Genomic DNA, 15,245 nt, shown 5'->3' with positions numbered 1-15,245 from the left:
ATGCTCCTTGGAGTCAAGGATTCTGAAGCTTCATCTGACATACTTTGGGCATGTTGCAAGGAGGGACTGGTCATTGGAGAGGGACATCATGTTTGGCAGAGTGGAGGGGCGGTGCAGGAGAGGAAAACTTTCGATGAGATGGATTGATTCTGTGAGTGGAGTGGTGGGAGTGAGTGCGTTTGAGATAGCTAGGTTGGCACAGCATAGAATGGCATTTAAGGCTCTTGTACATAGGGTCACTATGAGTTGCAAGCGACTTGATGGCACATAACAAGTATACTGGGGGGAGGGTTGGGAGGGGAGAAAAGTGCAACAGTGAATGAATGGAAATCCAAAGTCTCTCTAAACGTTTACTGACATTAATAATAAATTTAAATAAATAAATAAGGCTATCACTCCTAGTGCTCTCAGTAATATTCAGTGGGTCCGTGGACATCCTAGGGATGCCAACAATCAAAAAGTGGTGGTAATTGTTAGGTGCTATGGAGTCGAGTACAAGTAGCGACCTTCTGAATCAAAAGCTTGTTAGATGTAGTGGAGTTGAGTACGACTCTTGGCAATGGTATGAACAGATCTGAACTGTGCGCTTTCCTGTGCCTTCCTCACAGTCTCTGCAGTCACTGTATCAGTCCCCCCTGGTTGGGGGATTTCCTCTCTTTTGCTGACTCTCCACCTTTCTAAGAATTATGTCCTTCGCCAAGGAATAGCCTCTCCTATCAACATGCCTAAAGGATGTGAGATGAAGCTTCGCCATCCTTGCCTCCAAGAAGCACTCTGGCGGCACCTTCTCCAAGACATTTCTGAAAGGTTGGGGTGGTATTCACTAGCCGCTCTGCAAGAGAAAAGAGGCATCCTCTTAGAAAAGGCTTTCACCAGGGAGGAGCGCCATGAGTCAGAATCGACGGGCATTGGGGTTTATGTAGGCTGTAGCATAACTATTGGGCTCCTAGCCAAAAGGTAATCCAACAAATAAGCAGAAATATTTTTTAAAAGAAGTGTCCTTTTAGTCTAGGGAGTACAGTTTTGAGAAAAGCCTTCATAGTCAGGTTTATATGCTTCAACTACTTAAATTTACCACTATTCTGCAATCTTAGTAACTCTAGTAACATAATAATGGAATCTTAAAGAATTCTTGGGATGTTTTTAGATACAGAAAGTATCTGTCAACGAATGGTACTCTTTTTGTTGGGTGCCTTGGAGTCAAGCATGATTTCCTTTTCCAAAGAATTGCCCTTCCAAACAACATGCCCAAAGTATGTGAGATGAAGCTTGTCCATCCTTGTCTCTAAGGAGCACTCTGGGTGCAGACTTAGCTGTTCTTTTGTTTGCCCATGGGATATTCAGTGCTTTTCACTACTACAACACAAAAACATCAATTATTCTGTCATCCTTAACTCATTGCCCAGCTCTCAGATGCATAGCAAGTGACTAAAAGACCATGGGAATCACTTTGGTCTTTAAACTGACATCGTTGTTCGTAAGTACATTAGAGAGGTCATCAACAGCCAATGTCCTCAATATGTCTCCTGATCTCCTGACTGCTGGTACAAAGGGTGTTGATTGGAGGTCCAAGTAAGATGAAATTGTTGACAACTGCAATCTTTTCTCCATCTGTGTTGCCCCGTGATGAGGATTTTTGTCTTCCTTATGTTATGTTATGATATGTTGTTATGTTACGCAGGCATTACAAGACCCTAAAGCACAACCTCAATGAGTGATCTAGGTGTTTCCTCTTTACCTCTAATTCTGCTAAGAGATTTCAGGTGTCTTGCCAGTGCCTCCCATATGACCTAGGGGGCAGCCAGCATGAAAGGTTGTGTTCTGTGCTAATCACTGTTATCCACCTGGGACAACCATCTTTAGAGCTACAAGCATATGTTGCTGAATCATCCATAGTCAAGGACATCTTGAAAGACATATGTGCTTAATTATCCTAAACCTTCCCTCAGGAAGCAACCTCAGATAACCCCCTTCTCCTTCCATGAATAAGCATGATCTTGTCCTTTTGCTAGGTTAACTCAAGCATAATATCCTTTCCCCACTTCCAGGATCTAGAAAAGGACCTCATCTTCCTTTGTTAGCCTAGACATGGCGTAGTGACACCTTGGCCCTCAATCCATGTCTTCCTTTGCAAAGTATTTCCTCTAGTAAATCCCTTTTTGCCTGTATAGAAAAGCATAGACTTCTGTTTTACTATTTTTACTTATTGGGAGGAATAACCCAAATTGTTAAAAAGCTGGATACATTTTCTTGGAGGCCACAGTTAGGAGTAATCCAACTATGGTAAGAGTAGAAACCCATCAACCATTGTGCTGGAGACAGACAAGGTAGCCCGCTCCTATAAAGATTAAAGCCATAGAAGCTCTGTGGGGCAGTTCGCTCTGACCTATGGGATTTCTATGAATAGAAATCCACTTTATGGCAGTAGATCCGGTTTGAGTGGCATCCTAAAATAGACAAGTGCACTCCTCCCTGTGGCAAATCAGCAAATAACCAGGTAAACACAGAATCAGTCTCTTTTCAATTTCCCAGTCCCTGATAGGGTTGGAAGCCCTGTGGGATCTACTTTACCCTCGAAGATATGGAAACCCAGGTTTAAGACTCATGTGTTTACCTGACTTCCTGGGTGATGCACTCTGTTTAGTATCCATGACACCAGTCCACTCAATGTTATCAATGCCCTTCAATCATTTTGGTAACCAAAATACTTGCTTTTGTTGAAAATAACTTCTTAAACCTATTTGGGAATTTTTTGCAAGCACTTGTTTTTACAATGATCACCTTTGAATGTTTAGTGAAAGGTCATATAAACTAGAACACAAGTTTACTATGTCCATCATCTCTGATCCCACCAGACACCCAGGGCCCTGAATCAGCACCAGTGTCACCCTGCTCCCTCCCCCTTAAACTCCACACACAATCCATTATCAAGGTCTTTCCCAGTCGCTTTTAGTCTTTTTGTAAACAGCTTTAGTTTGCTTGGCTCCACGATCAACATTCTTGGCACCAGCATCCAGGAAATTAAAAGACGTATTGCATTGGGAAAGTCTGCTATCTGACCTCTCAAAAGTAATGAAGAGCGGCAACCGCCTGACCCGCAGCTTCGCGGAGGAAACCCTGCTGCAGCCATGTCCTTACTCCGAGGTGTGTTCATCGTGGCTGCCAAGCGAACGCCCTTCGGGGCCTATGGTGGCCTTCTGAAAGATTTCACCGCCACTGATTTGGCTGAATTTGCCGCCAGGGCAGCCCTGTCGGCTGGCAGCATCCCTCCTGAGACCGTTGACAGCGTCATTGTGGGCAACGTCATGCAGAGTTCTTCCGATGCTGCATACTTGACCAGGCACGTGGGTTTGCGCGTGGGGATCCGCACAGAAGTCCCCGCTCTCACGGTGAACAGGCTCTGTGGCTCTGGTTTCCAGTCCATTGTCAGTGGATGTCAGGACATCAGTGTTAGAGATGCAGAAGTTGTCTTGTGCGGAGGAACCGAGAGCATGAGCCAGAGCCCTTACTGTGTCCGAAATGTGCGTTTTGGAACCAAGTTTGGATTAGATCTCAAGCTGGAAGATACATTGTGGGCAGGGCTGACGGATCAAACTCCCCATGGGAATCACTGCTGAGAACCTGGCCGAGAAACATAAAATAAGCAGAGAAGAATGTGACAAGTATGCTCTGCAGTCCCAGCAAAGGTGGAAAGCTGCTTACGATGCTGGCTACTTCAATAAAGAGATGGCACCAATTGAGGTGAAGACCAAGAAAGGGAAGCAGATGATGCAGTTGGATGAACACGCCCGCCCCCAGGCAACGCTGGACCAGTTGAGTAAGCTTCCTCCTGTGTTCAAGAACGAAGGCACAGTCATGGCCGGGAACGCGTCGGGAGTATCTGATGGTGCTGGAGCAGTTATCATAGCTAGTGAAGATGCTGTGAAAAAACATAACTTCAAACCTCTAGCAAGAGTCATGGGCTATTTTGCTTCTGGCTGTGATCCTTCTATCATGGGTATCGGTCCCGTCTCTGCCATCAGTGGGGCACTGAAGAAAACAGGACTGAGCCTGCAGGACATGGATTTGGTGGAGGTGAATGAAGCTTTTGCTCCTCAGTACTTGGCGGTTGAGAAAAGCTTGAGTCTTGACCCAAGTAAAACGAACGTGAACGGAGGGGCCATCACTCTGGGGCACCCGTTGGGAGGATCTGGATCGAGAATTATGGCTCACCTGGTTCATGAATTAAGGCGTCGAAGTGGAAAATACGCTGTTGGATCGGCTTGCATCGGAGGGGGGCAAGGCATCGCAGTCATCATTGAGAACACAGCCTGAGACAGCCCGGTGTCTGCTCCGGCCCCTCTCTCTTACTCCCCTGGCCTGCTGAGCGCTGCAGAAAACGGCCAGGCCTCACCACTGCAACTGTGATTGATTCTGGCCAGAACGGCAGTGTGTTTTTATCATGAATGAGCGCCTGTAACTCTAGGCCCGAAATAAGTTCTCCATCCTGCCCTGGTCAAATATGACAGATTTCTGAACTCAAATTCAACCATAGGCCTTAAAAGGAACTATATCCTTGCCATATAACCACCACTTATGCCTTAGATCATATGACTGCAAGGAAATCAAATAAACATTGCCTTAACTTGAAAAAAAAAGTAATGAAGAGCAATGACGTCAGTCTAGAGACTAAGGTGCACCTGATACTAGTTCTTCCGACCCAAAATAAACCGAGTTTAGGTTATTACTACTGTTATTAGCTGCCTGCCTGAACACCAACCTATTGACTTCAAATGGGTCCTGAACTTCCAGTCTGCAGCTAATTTCTTTGATAATGTAGTTAATTACTGTTAGGCTTTAATGGACTTAAAGTTGGAAATGCCTTTGCGTTCATTTTGGCCTGAGAAAATGCCTGTGATTTTTGTATGTGAAATGAAATTCCTGACCTCCTATAGCCTGGGCCAAGAACCAAAAATTCCTGTCTTCTAGAATGTCTAAACAACAATATACCATCCTTCCTCTTAAAATTAATACAACACTTTCTTTTGCTTTTCAAAGGACTTTAACTCTTTCATTTTTATTCCCAAGATCACTCTGAAAAGTGCACTTTTCTATGGCTCAGTTACTTACTGGATGATCCTGAGCAAGTTGAATTTCCTTTCTGTACTCGTTTACTCAATGTATAGAGATAATGAAGTGCCCATTTCACGGGTTTGTAGCGTGAGGACTAAATTATTAAATAAGTTAGCACATGTAAAGTGCACTCATGACAATGTTGAGTGAATTCTAAGTGTTCCCCCTGCTCTCGTTGCTTGGACACGCTGGGTACTTGCCAGTTTGTTTTGGAGTAAAGTTTAGCTTCCTAAAGATCTGGAGAAGTTTCCTCTTTAATTGTAAGAATGTTCCCAGAACACTGCAAGTCTGTTCTTCCCATTACTACTTGTTTATGTTCTTCTCTTTCTTGCACCCTCTGCCCCACCCAAGCTTTGTTGACTGTTCTCTTTGTAGTCTTCAGCCCACTCAATACATGCTTTCTTTCTTGATTCCCATTAGCCTAGAACCAAACACCCAAAATCTTGTGACATCATACTACCTTCTTCCTGTCTGAGCAGAGTGATATCTTCTTCTAAAGCTTATGCATTTGTCCATAGCAGCTGAAATCTTTTGGTTTGGGCACCATGAGAACAAATTGAACCTATATGTTCTTAGCAGTCTTAACTGTTCACTAGCCATTCCACTGTGAAACCACAAGATGGGCTGCAGGAAAGGCCAGGGTGTCCCGTACAAAGCTACTTAGTCACCTGAACTTCCTGTGTGAACATGCATCCTCTGTGTGTGCCATTTGCAAGATTCCAATTGTACAAAAAAATACTTCCTTTATCTCTGAAAACAAAGTGCTAGCTAGAAGTTTGTTTTCTAAATAAAAACTGATGGCTTTGAAAACATCCAAATTATTGCTCCTTGGCCTGAAAACAGTACCTGGCAGATGCCAGCAGATGATATGGAGGTTGGGCTACAATTAGGCAACAGGACCCCCTGTACTGACTGACATGTGCTTCTGGGACTCTTTTCATTCCTCTCCTCCCCAGCACATCTTCCTGGTTGTGCTGGGTAGCAACAGAATGAGTATTTCCAAAACAACTATACCCACAACTACTGTTCTGTTTCTTAACACTCCTCCTAAGTTTGTGCCAGGTTTTGAAAGGGAAAAACAGACTGCGCATCTCTCTAGAATCTCCACTTGGTAGAGCGCAGCTTCTTCTAGTCCCTTCCTGTCCCAAGCCTGGCAGTTACCTTGCATGGTGAGGAGCCCACTTTTCAAAACTGCAAACATGGTTCAAATATTCCCTTCATCTTCTCTGAAAAGAGTGCACAGAGGTATCGCTAAATGACAAAGCCCAGCTAAAGATGGTAGGGAAACCTCCTTTCCTTTCTAACAATCAAGTATCCGTATAAAATAAAAATTTTATTTATTTATAAAAAACAGCAATCAAGTAGTTACCCCTGAGAAATAAAGTAATTGTTCATCTTAAGCTCCCTAAGACAAGTCCACTGACACTGAGTTGATTCCAACCCGTAGTGCCTCTTAAGGACAGACTACAATCATGCCACAGGATTTCCAAGTGGCTTAGTGGTAAGGACTCACACTGCCACGGCAAAAGAATGCAGTCTGAATGCCCCAGCTGCTCTGCAGGAAAAGGATGGGCAATCTCCTCCCATTGGAGGGTCAGCTACAGGTCAGTTCCAACTCAATGACATACAACAACAATCTTCACAGAAGCAGACTATTACATGTTTCTCCCATGGAGCAGTTAGTGGATCCAAACAGCCTACCTTCTCAGTTGGCAGTTAGTTACTTTAATAACTATGCCACGAAGGCTCTTTCTTAGAGTTAAGAGCCCCCGCAAAGAGATTCTCCTTGTTAAGAGCTTTATAATGTTGGTTATAAAAGTTATCAGATGTTTGCTATTATAGTAAATACATTCTTTCAATTATGGGACAGGTTACTATTAATATTTATTTGTAAATCAATGCTAAGAAATTGTTTAGGTAGTATTAGAGCTTTACAAAGGCATAGAAGTAGGTATATCACGTATAAAATTAGGCTAAACTAAGTAAATGGACACCAAACACCTTATTGTATCTGTAAATTATGAAGGGCTAAAAAATGAGACCCTAAAATTCGTGAAGCTGCCATCATAGTATCTATTTGGCTAGGAGTCAAATGCAGTGCCATCAACTCAGTTGTGACAGCCTACAACTCAATAAGGAAACCAGTTCACAAGGAGCATGCTGAAAATTGCTCGTAAACAGGAATAAGCCAAATGGGCGGTACTCTGTGGCTCTTTCACTTCCAGTGTTGAAGACACAGCTTCTCAAGCCTCCCTTTCAATCTCAGTTGCTTAACGGTAAGAATCTCCCATAAGTGTTTTCCTGGCCCCTCTTTGGGTCATGCTGATGAAAGTTAAGTAAGTCAGGAGAAAACCTCAGAAGAACCACCCTAAATCAGGCCTGCAGACTGTACTCCCAGTGTCATGACCACCTCACACCCGCATCAAGTGTCTTTCATCTCAAGCAGCCCCAGCTGACGAGGTAAAGGTCACATACAGTGCTGATAATATCGGAAAAATAAACTCTTGTGCAGCCTGAGGAATAAAAAAAATACCTTCCCCCCCTTTTTTAATAGTTTTTACATTAATATGCTTCAGCCAGTGGAGCAGAAGGCAGACTTTTCACCTCGTTCAGAAGGTTGTGAAACTCTTCCACTGCCTGTGAATGTGCTGAAGGGTTTAGCACAAGGTGTTGGAAGAGATTGACAGGCTCAGCATTCCGAAATGTCTTGGGGATCGGGATGGTTAGGGGCAGGAAGGTGTTACCAATGAGGAAGTGATGGAGGGACCTCTGCTGGAGGCCTCGGCCCAAGAACCAAAGGATGTCTTGGAGCCGCTGAGAGAGCATGTTGTGCTGCCAGTCCGTTAGGGGCAGCCTCAGCAACAGGTGCATGAGGGCTGTTTTGAAGTGGTAAGAAGTGAGGACAGGGCAAGATGCCCCATGGGGTAAGTTCTCAAGATCCTGTAGACTTAGAATTATCTGGAGGCATTTGAGGTGACAGGTGTTCTCCGGAGCAAAGCGTCCTATCAGCTTAAGGAACAAGTGCTCACAGGCTGCAAAGGACTCTGGCCAGTTCACACTAGAGAGCTGTTCCTGGTCAGGGGCCTGACTCACCAGGTAGACCAAGGTGTCTTCTCGCTGCACGCCCAAGACCAAGCTGACAGAGAGAAAGCGGCCTGAGCGGTAGTCTAGCCTGAGCTCACAGGAGGTGGCAGATGGTGGTAAACTGAGCTTAAAGTCATACTTGTGGGCCACAAGGGCCCAGGCATTGCCCACCAAGTTCCGGAACCACTGGACAGTCTTGTACACATCCAGGTGCGAGCCAGTGCAGAGGGAACCCTTGATGAAGCTGTTCCACTTCCCAGCGGCTGCCAGGTGGTCACTGTTGTGGTGCACCAGGCACAGGACGTCCCCCAGCAGCTTCTCACATTTACACATGCACTCCAACTCCACCAGCACGCAGCCACAGCGGCGGCCCAGAGCTGGGTCCCTCATCTCTAGGACAAATATAAAGCCCTGAGGAGGGACGATGGGCACCAGGATATCAAACTTCTGTGTCTCCTGGTAGGTTCCCCATTTCTCAAAGGCAGCTCCAATGCCCAGGCAGTCTTCCAACTGCAGGTGAGCCTCCCGGCGGCTGAGCATCCGACAGGCCTCGATCAGGTCATCCACAAAGCTCTCCACAAATTCACAGGTGCTGCGCAGGTCGCGGTTGGCATTGTAGACGTAGTGTTGGTAAAAGGAATCCAGGGCCACCCCTGAAGGGAAGTCAGTAAACCAGCTGCAGGAAGTGACAGGCACAACACGGACTTCTGCCTCTTCATCATCACTGCTGGAATCAAATGCCGGCTCATGCTGTATGTTCTGTCGCACAAGCTCAAAAAGGAGAAAAAGGCAAAAGAGGCCAGCATTCCACAGATTTCCCAGCATCCAGCCCAAAGGTCCGCTGTGGTCATCAGCCTGGACAGTCCACCCAGTGTCTGTCTTCCCCAGCATTAACTGATCAGCGGATGTTTCTCCTCTCCACAAGTTCTCTGCCTTCTGCCTCTGCTCAGCTGCTTGCTTCCGCTCCTCAAACTCCAACTCTAATTGGCGCATCTCTTCACTCATTCGCTTCTCCAGCTGCCGACTTCTGGCTAGCGTGTCCAGGTCCATCCGGTCACTGACCAGCAAGGGGTGGTGAACAACATACATCACTGCCAAGAACAGCAGGCTTATCACAGCCATGGGGGCCTCTGCATCTGGATAAGTAGGAGGGTGAGGAGTCAGAGGTGGTCTTCCCAATGCATCAACTCTCCACTGCATATATTCCCCCAGAACCCTGGAACCCCAATCCTAAAACTCAGGAGGAACTCGACATTCACAGAGCTGAGACTGGACAGTGCAAGTTGGTCTGCCCAGAAGATTGTGAAGGAAGAGAGGACAGCAAATGTACTGTTCAGTCTCTCTACTGCTTCCCTTCCACATGGTTTGGGTGGTATCCAGGCCTTCATAGTGTGGCCATTCCTTTGTAGGCTAGGGAGGGGGACCTTTGTGGCAGGGTGGCCTCACCCACCTCATCAGTCCACCTTAGACACCGGATATGCCTGCAGATCCCAGAGGCTCCCTTCTAGAAAACCCTGGAGCTGCCTGAGTGTCTCCTTTCTCCTGGTTCCAGCTAGACTTTCCCATTTCCTCTGTGACTTCACAATCCTTCTGCTTACTCTGTGTCATCAAGGCCTGGGCCTCTCCATCTCTAACTTACCCCATGGGCAATCCCCCAGTGCTTGTCAGGGAGGCCCTGCACTGTCAGCCACCTCCCCAGCGCCTGCCACTCTATCCGTACAGAGGGGGCTATCAGCTGCCTCATGCGTGGGTCAGATGCAGAGGTGGGCACAGCTTCCTTCTCAGCCCAGGAAAACAGAAGAACCAGTGCTAGCACTGGTTGTTGCTCCCCCCTTCACCAGAGAGAGACTTATCTAGTGTATGGCAGCTATCGCACATGGGCACCACATGAGTGGGGGAGAGGGTGCCAGTGGGCAGTTTCCAGCAGCAGCAGCTGTGAGAGATCATGCAGCGATTTAAATTAATCGTCATAGATATCTATTTTCTTTAGGCAACCTCTGCTCTCCACCCACTGGGGGACCTGAAGCTGCTGGCTTTCATCCCACTAGTTCACAAGTTAGTTATTGGGCTTACCTGAGGTCCATGAAAGGCTGTGGCTCGCTTAAGCCTGGGCGGGGGGCTGTCCTCTTTGGAACGTTGCCTCACTTAGCCTCCCTACCCTCCAGAAGCCCTCTGAAATTGTACAAGGTACCGAAGGATTTACACTCAAAACAGGGAGCCCCTCATTCATTCAGCAGCTGCATGGTCAGGAATGGGCACTCTCAACCAGCAGGGCAGACTGAGCCTCCAGATCGCGGGCCCACCCTCTCAGTTTCTCCCAGGATCTAGGTGGGGACAGGTTATTCACCGACGGGCTCAGCAGGAACTTGGCCTAACGGGGTTCGACGCCTTGCTGGGATGGGACCTCCCGGTCCAGCGCCCAGGGAACAGACAGATCATGATCCTGTGTGGCCTGCACGAGCGAGCGGGTCCCGCAGCGCCTCCGCGGCGGGCCCAACCTGCAACCCCCACGGCCCAGCCCCACAGGCTCCCGCCACTCGCCCCGCAGAGGCCAGACCCTCCCGCCCCGCCGGGCTCCCTGCCAGCTCCAGCCGGGTCTCCCACCCGCTCCTGCTATCCCCTACCCGCCCCGCCGGCTCCTGCCCGCCCCGCTGGCCCTGCCACCCTGCAGGCTCCCCCCGCGCGCGCCCTGCCGCCCTCCCTGCTACTCGACCACCACCACACATTGCCCCACCGGTCCCGCAGGCTCCAGCCCCGCCGGGCCCTCCGCCGGTTCCCGTCACCCGCTCCGCGGCAGCCAGCTCCTCCCCTCCGCCCCGCCCCGAATCCTCGCGGGCAGTGCAGAGGGGGCAGCTGCGCCCCAGGCACCCACAGGCCCGGCCACCTTCCTGGTGGCGCCGCCTCCTGTCGGCTCCTGGGGACAGCGGAGGTGGCTGATCCGGTCTGGCTGCTCAGAGTCGCCAGTGTGGCACTGGGGGCCCCTGCACTGCAGTGCCAACTTCACTCAGCTCAGCTCGGGTGACTGGGAATTTAGGTGTCAACATAATGATGACAAAATTAGCAATTGGGGGGACATACGTTATTCCCGTTCAAGGCTGTCCCTGAGGAAAATAGTACAGGAGAGAGAAGTGTCTTCCCACCCTAAAGTGCCTCACTTCACTTAGTACTTGGCATTAGGAATCTTGCCAGTCACTTTCTCCCATCAAAGTGACACATATGGAAAAAAAATCAGCTCACAAAGAGCAGCCGTGAGCCCCAATTGGCCCCTCACTAGTCGTTCATGGGAGCAAGAATGTTAAACTTACAGAGTAGCAGTGTTGGGGAAATGGGGTTTGTTTTTGTTTTTTTTTTTTTTAATGGGTTTATAAAAAAGATCGTTGTTAGAGTATGGATGGCTGGACAAGCCAACAAAGGATTATTTATAATGACAGACAAAGCTTAATTGACGATAAATGACACAAGGCTCATAGCTTTAAATAATCGTGGAATTTCAGATTCTGGGGATTTTTATGTTATTTTATTTTATATTCAAACCCTGCTTCCTGAAACTGAAGAGGACCTGAAGCACTTGCTGCAGAGGGTCAAGGACTGCAGCCTACAATATGGATTGAGGCTCAATGTTAAGAAGACAAAGATTCTCACCACTGGACCAATTGGCAGCATCAGGATGGATGGTGAAGAGATTGAGATTGTACACAGCTTTAGTTTGCTTGGCTCCACAGTCAACAGTCTTGGCACCAGCAGCCAGGAAATTAAAAGGCACATTGCCATGGGAAAGTCTGCTGTTAGGGACCCCTCCAAAGTACTGAAGAGCAATGGTGTCTCTCTGGAGACTAAGGTGCATCTGATACAGGCCATGGCCTTTGCAATCACATGTTATGCATCAGAGAGTTGGACAATGACCAAGGAGGATAGAAGGAGAATTGATGCCTTTAAGCTGTGGTGCTGGAAAAGAGTATTGAGAATACCATGGACTGCTAGGAAAACAAACAGATTTGTCCTGGAAAGGGTTAAACCTCCTTGGAGGCAAGGATTCTGAGGCTCCGTCTAACATACTTTGGACATGATGTGAGGAGAGACTGATCCTTGGAGAAGGACATCATGCTTGGGAGGGTGGAGGGACAGCGCAGGAGGGGAAGGCCCTCTATGAGGTGGATTGATTCAGTGACTGGGATAATCGGGATGGGAGTGTCAGAGACAGTGCGATTGGCATAGGACAGAGCAGAGTTTAGGGATGTTGTACATAGGGTCGCTATGAGTTGCAAGCAACTCGATGGCAGGTAACAACAACAACAAACAACTTTCTAGTTCCTCAAAAAGTACAGTTTTCTGCTCACTGTTCATATAAATATTAGGCCTGCTTGGCATTCAGGATAAACATTCTTCCCAATAGTCTTGGCCTGCTCATTCCCTTCCTCAACTCCTTTGCTTTACAGTTTGCTTGAAGTACAGATTTAAAGCAGTTCTAAAGAAACCTTAATATTAGCCCTGACAACAGAGGGGTCTGGAAACATGAATCCAGATTTTTCTTAATTACACAAGGCCTTTCTTTTTCACTTGGGTGATGAATAAATAGTTGACACATAGACTGGAGGTTCCACTCAGATGTGCCTCAGGAAAAAGTCCTTGTGATCTAATTCCAAAAAATCAGCCCTTGAAATTCTAGGGAGCATTCTGATCAAAAACTCTATAGAAGAATCTCAATCAAAATGGAGGAAATATAGGACAGAATTTCAAATTCTCTTACAAAATTTCAATTCTAGTCTTTTTGGAGCCAATAGAAAAAAACCCCAAAAACCAAAAAACTATTGCTCCGAGATAATCTTTGAACCAAAAATACCCTTCAAGTCTTTTCAAAATAAAACAATGTTGTTGAATACCATCAAGTCAAAACCAACCCATAGCTGACCTTCCATGGGTTCTGAGACAGTAAATTGCCTGGGAGGAGATTGCCCATAAATTGCTCCCATGGTGGATTTGAATTGTGTGCCTTTGGGATTGCAGCACAGCTTCTTCCTGCTAACCCACCAGAACTACTCTGTGTCAGTGACTGCCTCTGAAAAACCGCTGGAGATCAGCTCTGAGTTGGCTCCAAATCGATGGCTGCATTAAGATAACAATAATTTAAAGACACACACAAAACTGCCTTAACCAGTATAGTCTTTTAAGATATATCTACAAGGAATCAAATTGACAACAGCAACTTGAAAGATGAGTTAAGAATTTTAGAGGAGGGGGGAGGGGTTTGTGTGGGGAGAAGGGTGCAACAATGAATGAATGGAATCCCAAAATCTCTGTAGATGTTCATTGAAATGAAAAATAAACAACCTAAATTTTAAAAAAAAAGTTGGTAGAGAAAAAAAAAAGAATTTTAGAGGAAAGTGAGTTAATGGGGAAGGAACAACTGAGAAAAAGAGGTGTGAGCTGTACAACTTGAAGAATGACTTGCATATCAGTGAATTGCACATTCACAAACAGCTGACATCAATGTTATTCCCAGCACCAAAACAAAATTTAAACAAAACAGCAATAAGATATCATCTTACCCCAACAACAGTGGCAAAGCTCAACATGGCAGCAAACAACAAATGTTGGTAATGTTGTAGAGAGTTTGGAACTCTTTATTCCCTGCTGGTGGGAATGTAAAATGGTACAGCCACTATGGAAAGTGGTCTGACACTTTCTCAAAAAGTTGGAACTAGAAATACTATTTAATCCAGCAATTCCAGAACTACTGAGAATATAGCCTAAAGAAACCAGAGCCACCACTCAGATGTATGCACACCCATTTTTATTGCTGTGTTATTCACAATAGCAAAGGGATGGAAACAACTCAAGTCACTATCAACAAAAGAATGGATAGAAAAACTATGATACATTTGTTGTTGTTATGTGCCATCGAGTCGCTTGCGACTCATAGCGACCCTATATACAAGAGCTCTAAATGCTGTTCTATCCTGTGCCAACCTAGTCATCTCAAATGCACTCATTCCCACCACTCCACTCACAGAATCAATCTATCTCATCGAGGATCTTCCTCTCCTGCGCTCTGTCTCTACTCTGTCAAACATGATGTCCCTCTCCAAGGATCAGTCCCTCCGTGCAACATGCCCAAAGTATGTCAGATGAAGTTTCAGAATTCTTGACCCCACGGAGCATTCCGGCTTCACCTTCTCCAGGACAGACCTGTTTGTTCTCCTAGCAGATACGTTTACACGATAGAATATTATACACTATTGAAAAACAGTGAGCTTGTAAAGTATTACACAACATGGGGGACCTGGATGACATTATGCTGAGTGGAATATCTGTCACAAAAGGACAAATACTGAATAATATCACTGTTATAAAATAGGACAGACATTGGAGGGTTGGGAAGAGAATGGGAAAAGGGTGGATAGATATCATTAGGCATTATATGTACGAGAACAATCTGGAATATGGGTGTAATGTGGGAAGGGCTGGTGGAGGAGGGGAGGGAAGAACATGTGTAACAATGAAAAAATTAATAAAATTTAAACAAAGAAAACTCTGTGGACCAGCTTTCTACTCTGGTATAACCATGGTTTGGAACCAACTTGAAGGTAACTAATTTGGTTTTGGTTTTATCATCAAATAGTTATTTTTAAACAAGGGTTTGCAACCTGTGGGTCAGGTTCAGCCTGAGTTGCAAATGGTATTTCTTTTTTTTTTTCTTTTTTTGCAAATGGTATTTCTATTTTTTTAAATGGTTGGGGTGAAATCAATAGAAGAAGGGTTGCCCCCCCTTCTTGTGTATCATTGAATAGGATCCGATTGGCACAGGAGGAGACTGCCCCTCCTTCTCTAACAGAACATCTGGTGGATTCAAACCACATACCTCTTGGATTGCAGCTCAGCTTCTTGCTACTAGGCCACCAGCGCTTCCTAGAGTAATCTTTTTTAACACAGAAACTATATTAAATTCAAATTCAGTGTTGTTGTTGTTATGTGCCATCGAGTCGTTTCCGACTCATAGCGACCCTATGCACAACAGCTCTAAACCCTGCTCTATCCTGCGCCAACCGCAC

The 15,245-nt window shown here is 46.3% G+C and overlaps 1 protein-coding gene and 1 pseudogene across 1 annotated transcript; one reads left to right on the top strand and one right to left on the bottom strand.

The window, feature by feature from the left end:
- Positions 1–3,128: 3,128 nt before the first annotated feature.
- Positions 3,129–4,314, top strand: LOC102844862 (annotated as a pseudogene).
- Positions 4,315–7,622: 3,308 nt separating this feature from the next.
- Positions 7,623–9,736, bottom strand: ITPRIPL1 (inositol 1,4,5-trisphosphate receptor interacting protein-like 1). The gene is made up of 2 exons (XM_006900695.1): positions 9,643–9,736; positions 7,623–9,332 (listed from the first exon to the last, which is right to left on the bottom strand). The coding sequence occupies exon 2, from the start codon at positions 9,316–9,318 to the stop codon at positions 7,675–7,677; it is 1,644 nt and encodes a 547-aa protein (XP_006900757.1). The 5' UTR covers positions 9,319–9,332; positions 9,643–9,736; the 3' UTR covers positions 7,623–7,674.
- Between the last annotated feature and the right edge of the window lie 5,509 nt (positions 9,737–15,245).

The sequence above is a fragment of the Elephantulus edwardii genome, unplaced genomic scaffold, assembly GCF_000299155.1.
Source record: "Elephantulus edwardii isolate Elephantulus edwardi_28Jun2011 unplaced genomic scaffold, EleEdw1.0 scaffold00291, whole genome shotgun sequence".
Classification (NCBI taxonomy): Eukaryota; Metazoa; Chordata; class Mammalia; order Macroscelidea; family Macroscelididae; genus Elephantulus; species Elephantulus edwardii.
Note: the sequence above shows the minus strand (reverse complement) of the source record. Positions and strands in the feature narration are given on the sequence as shown.

Excerpts from the sequence above, each read along its gene's own strand:
- ITPRIPL1 (XM_006900695.1), bottom strand. The coding sequence starts at position 9,318 with ATGGCTGTGATAAGCCTGCTGTTCTTGGCAGTGATGTATGTTGTTCAC.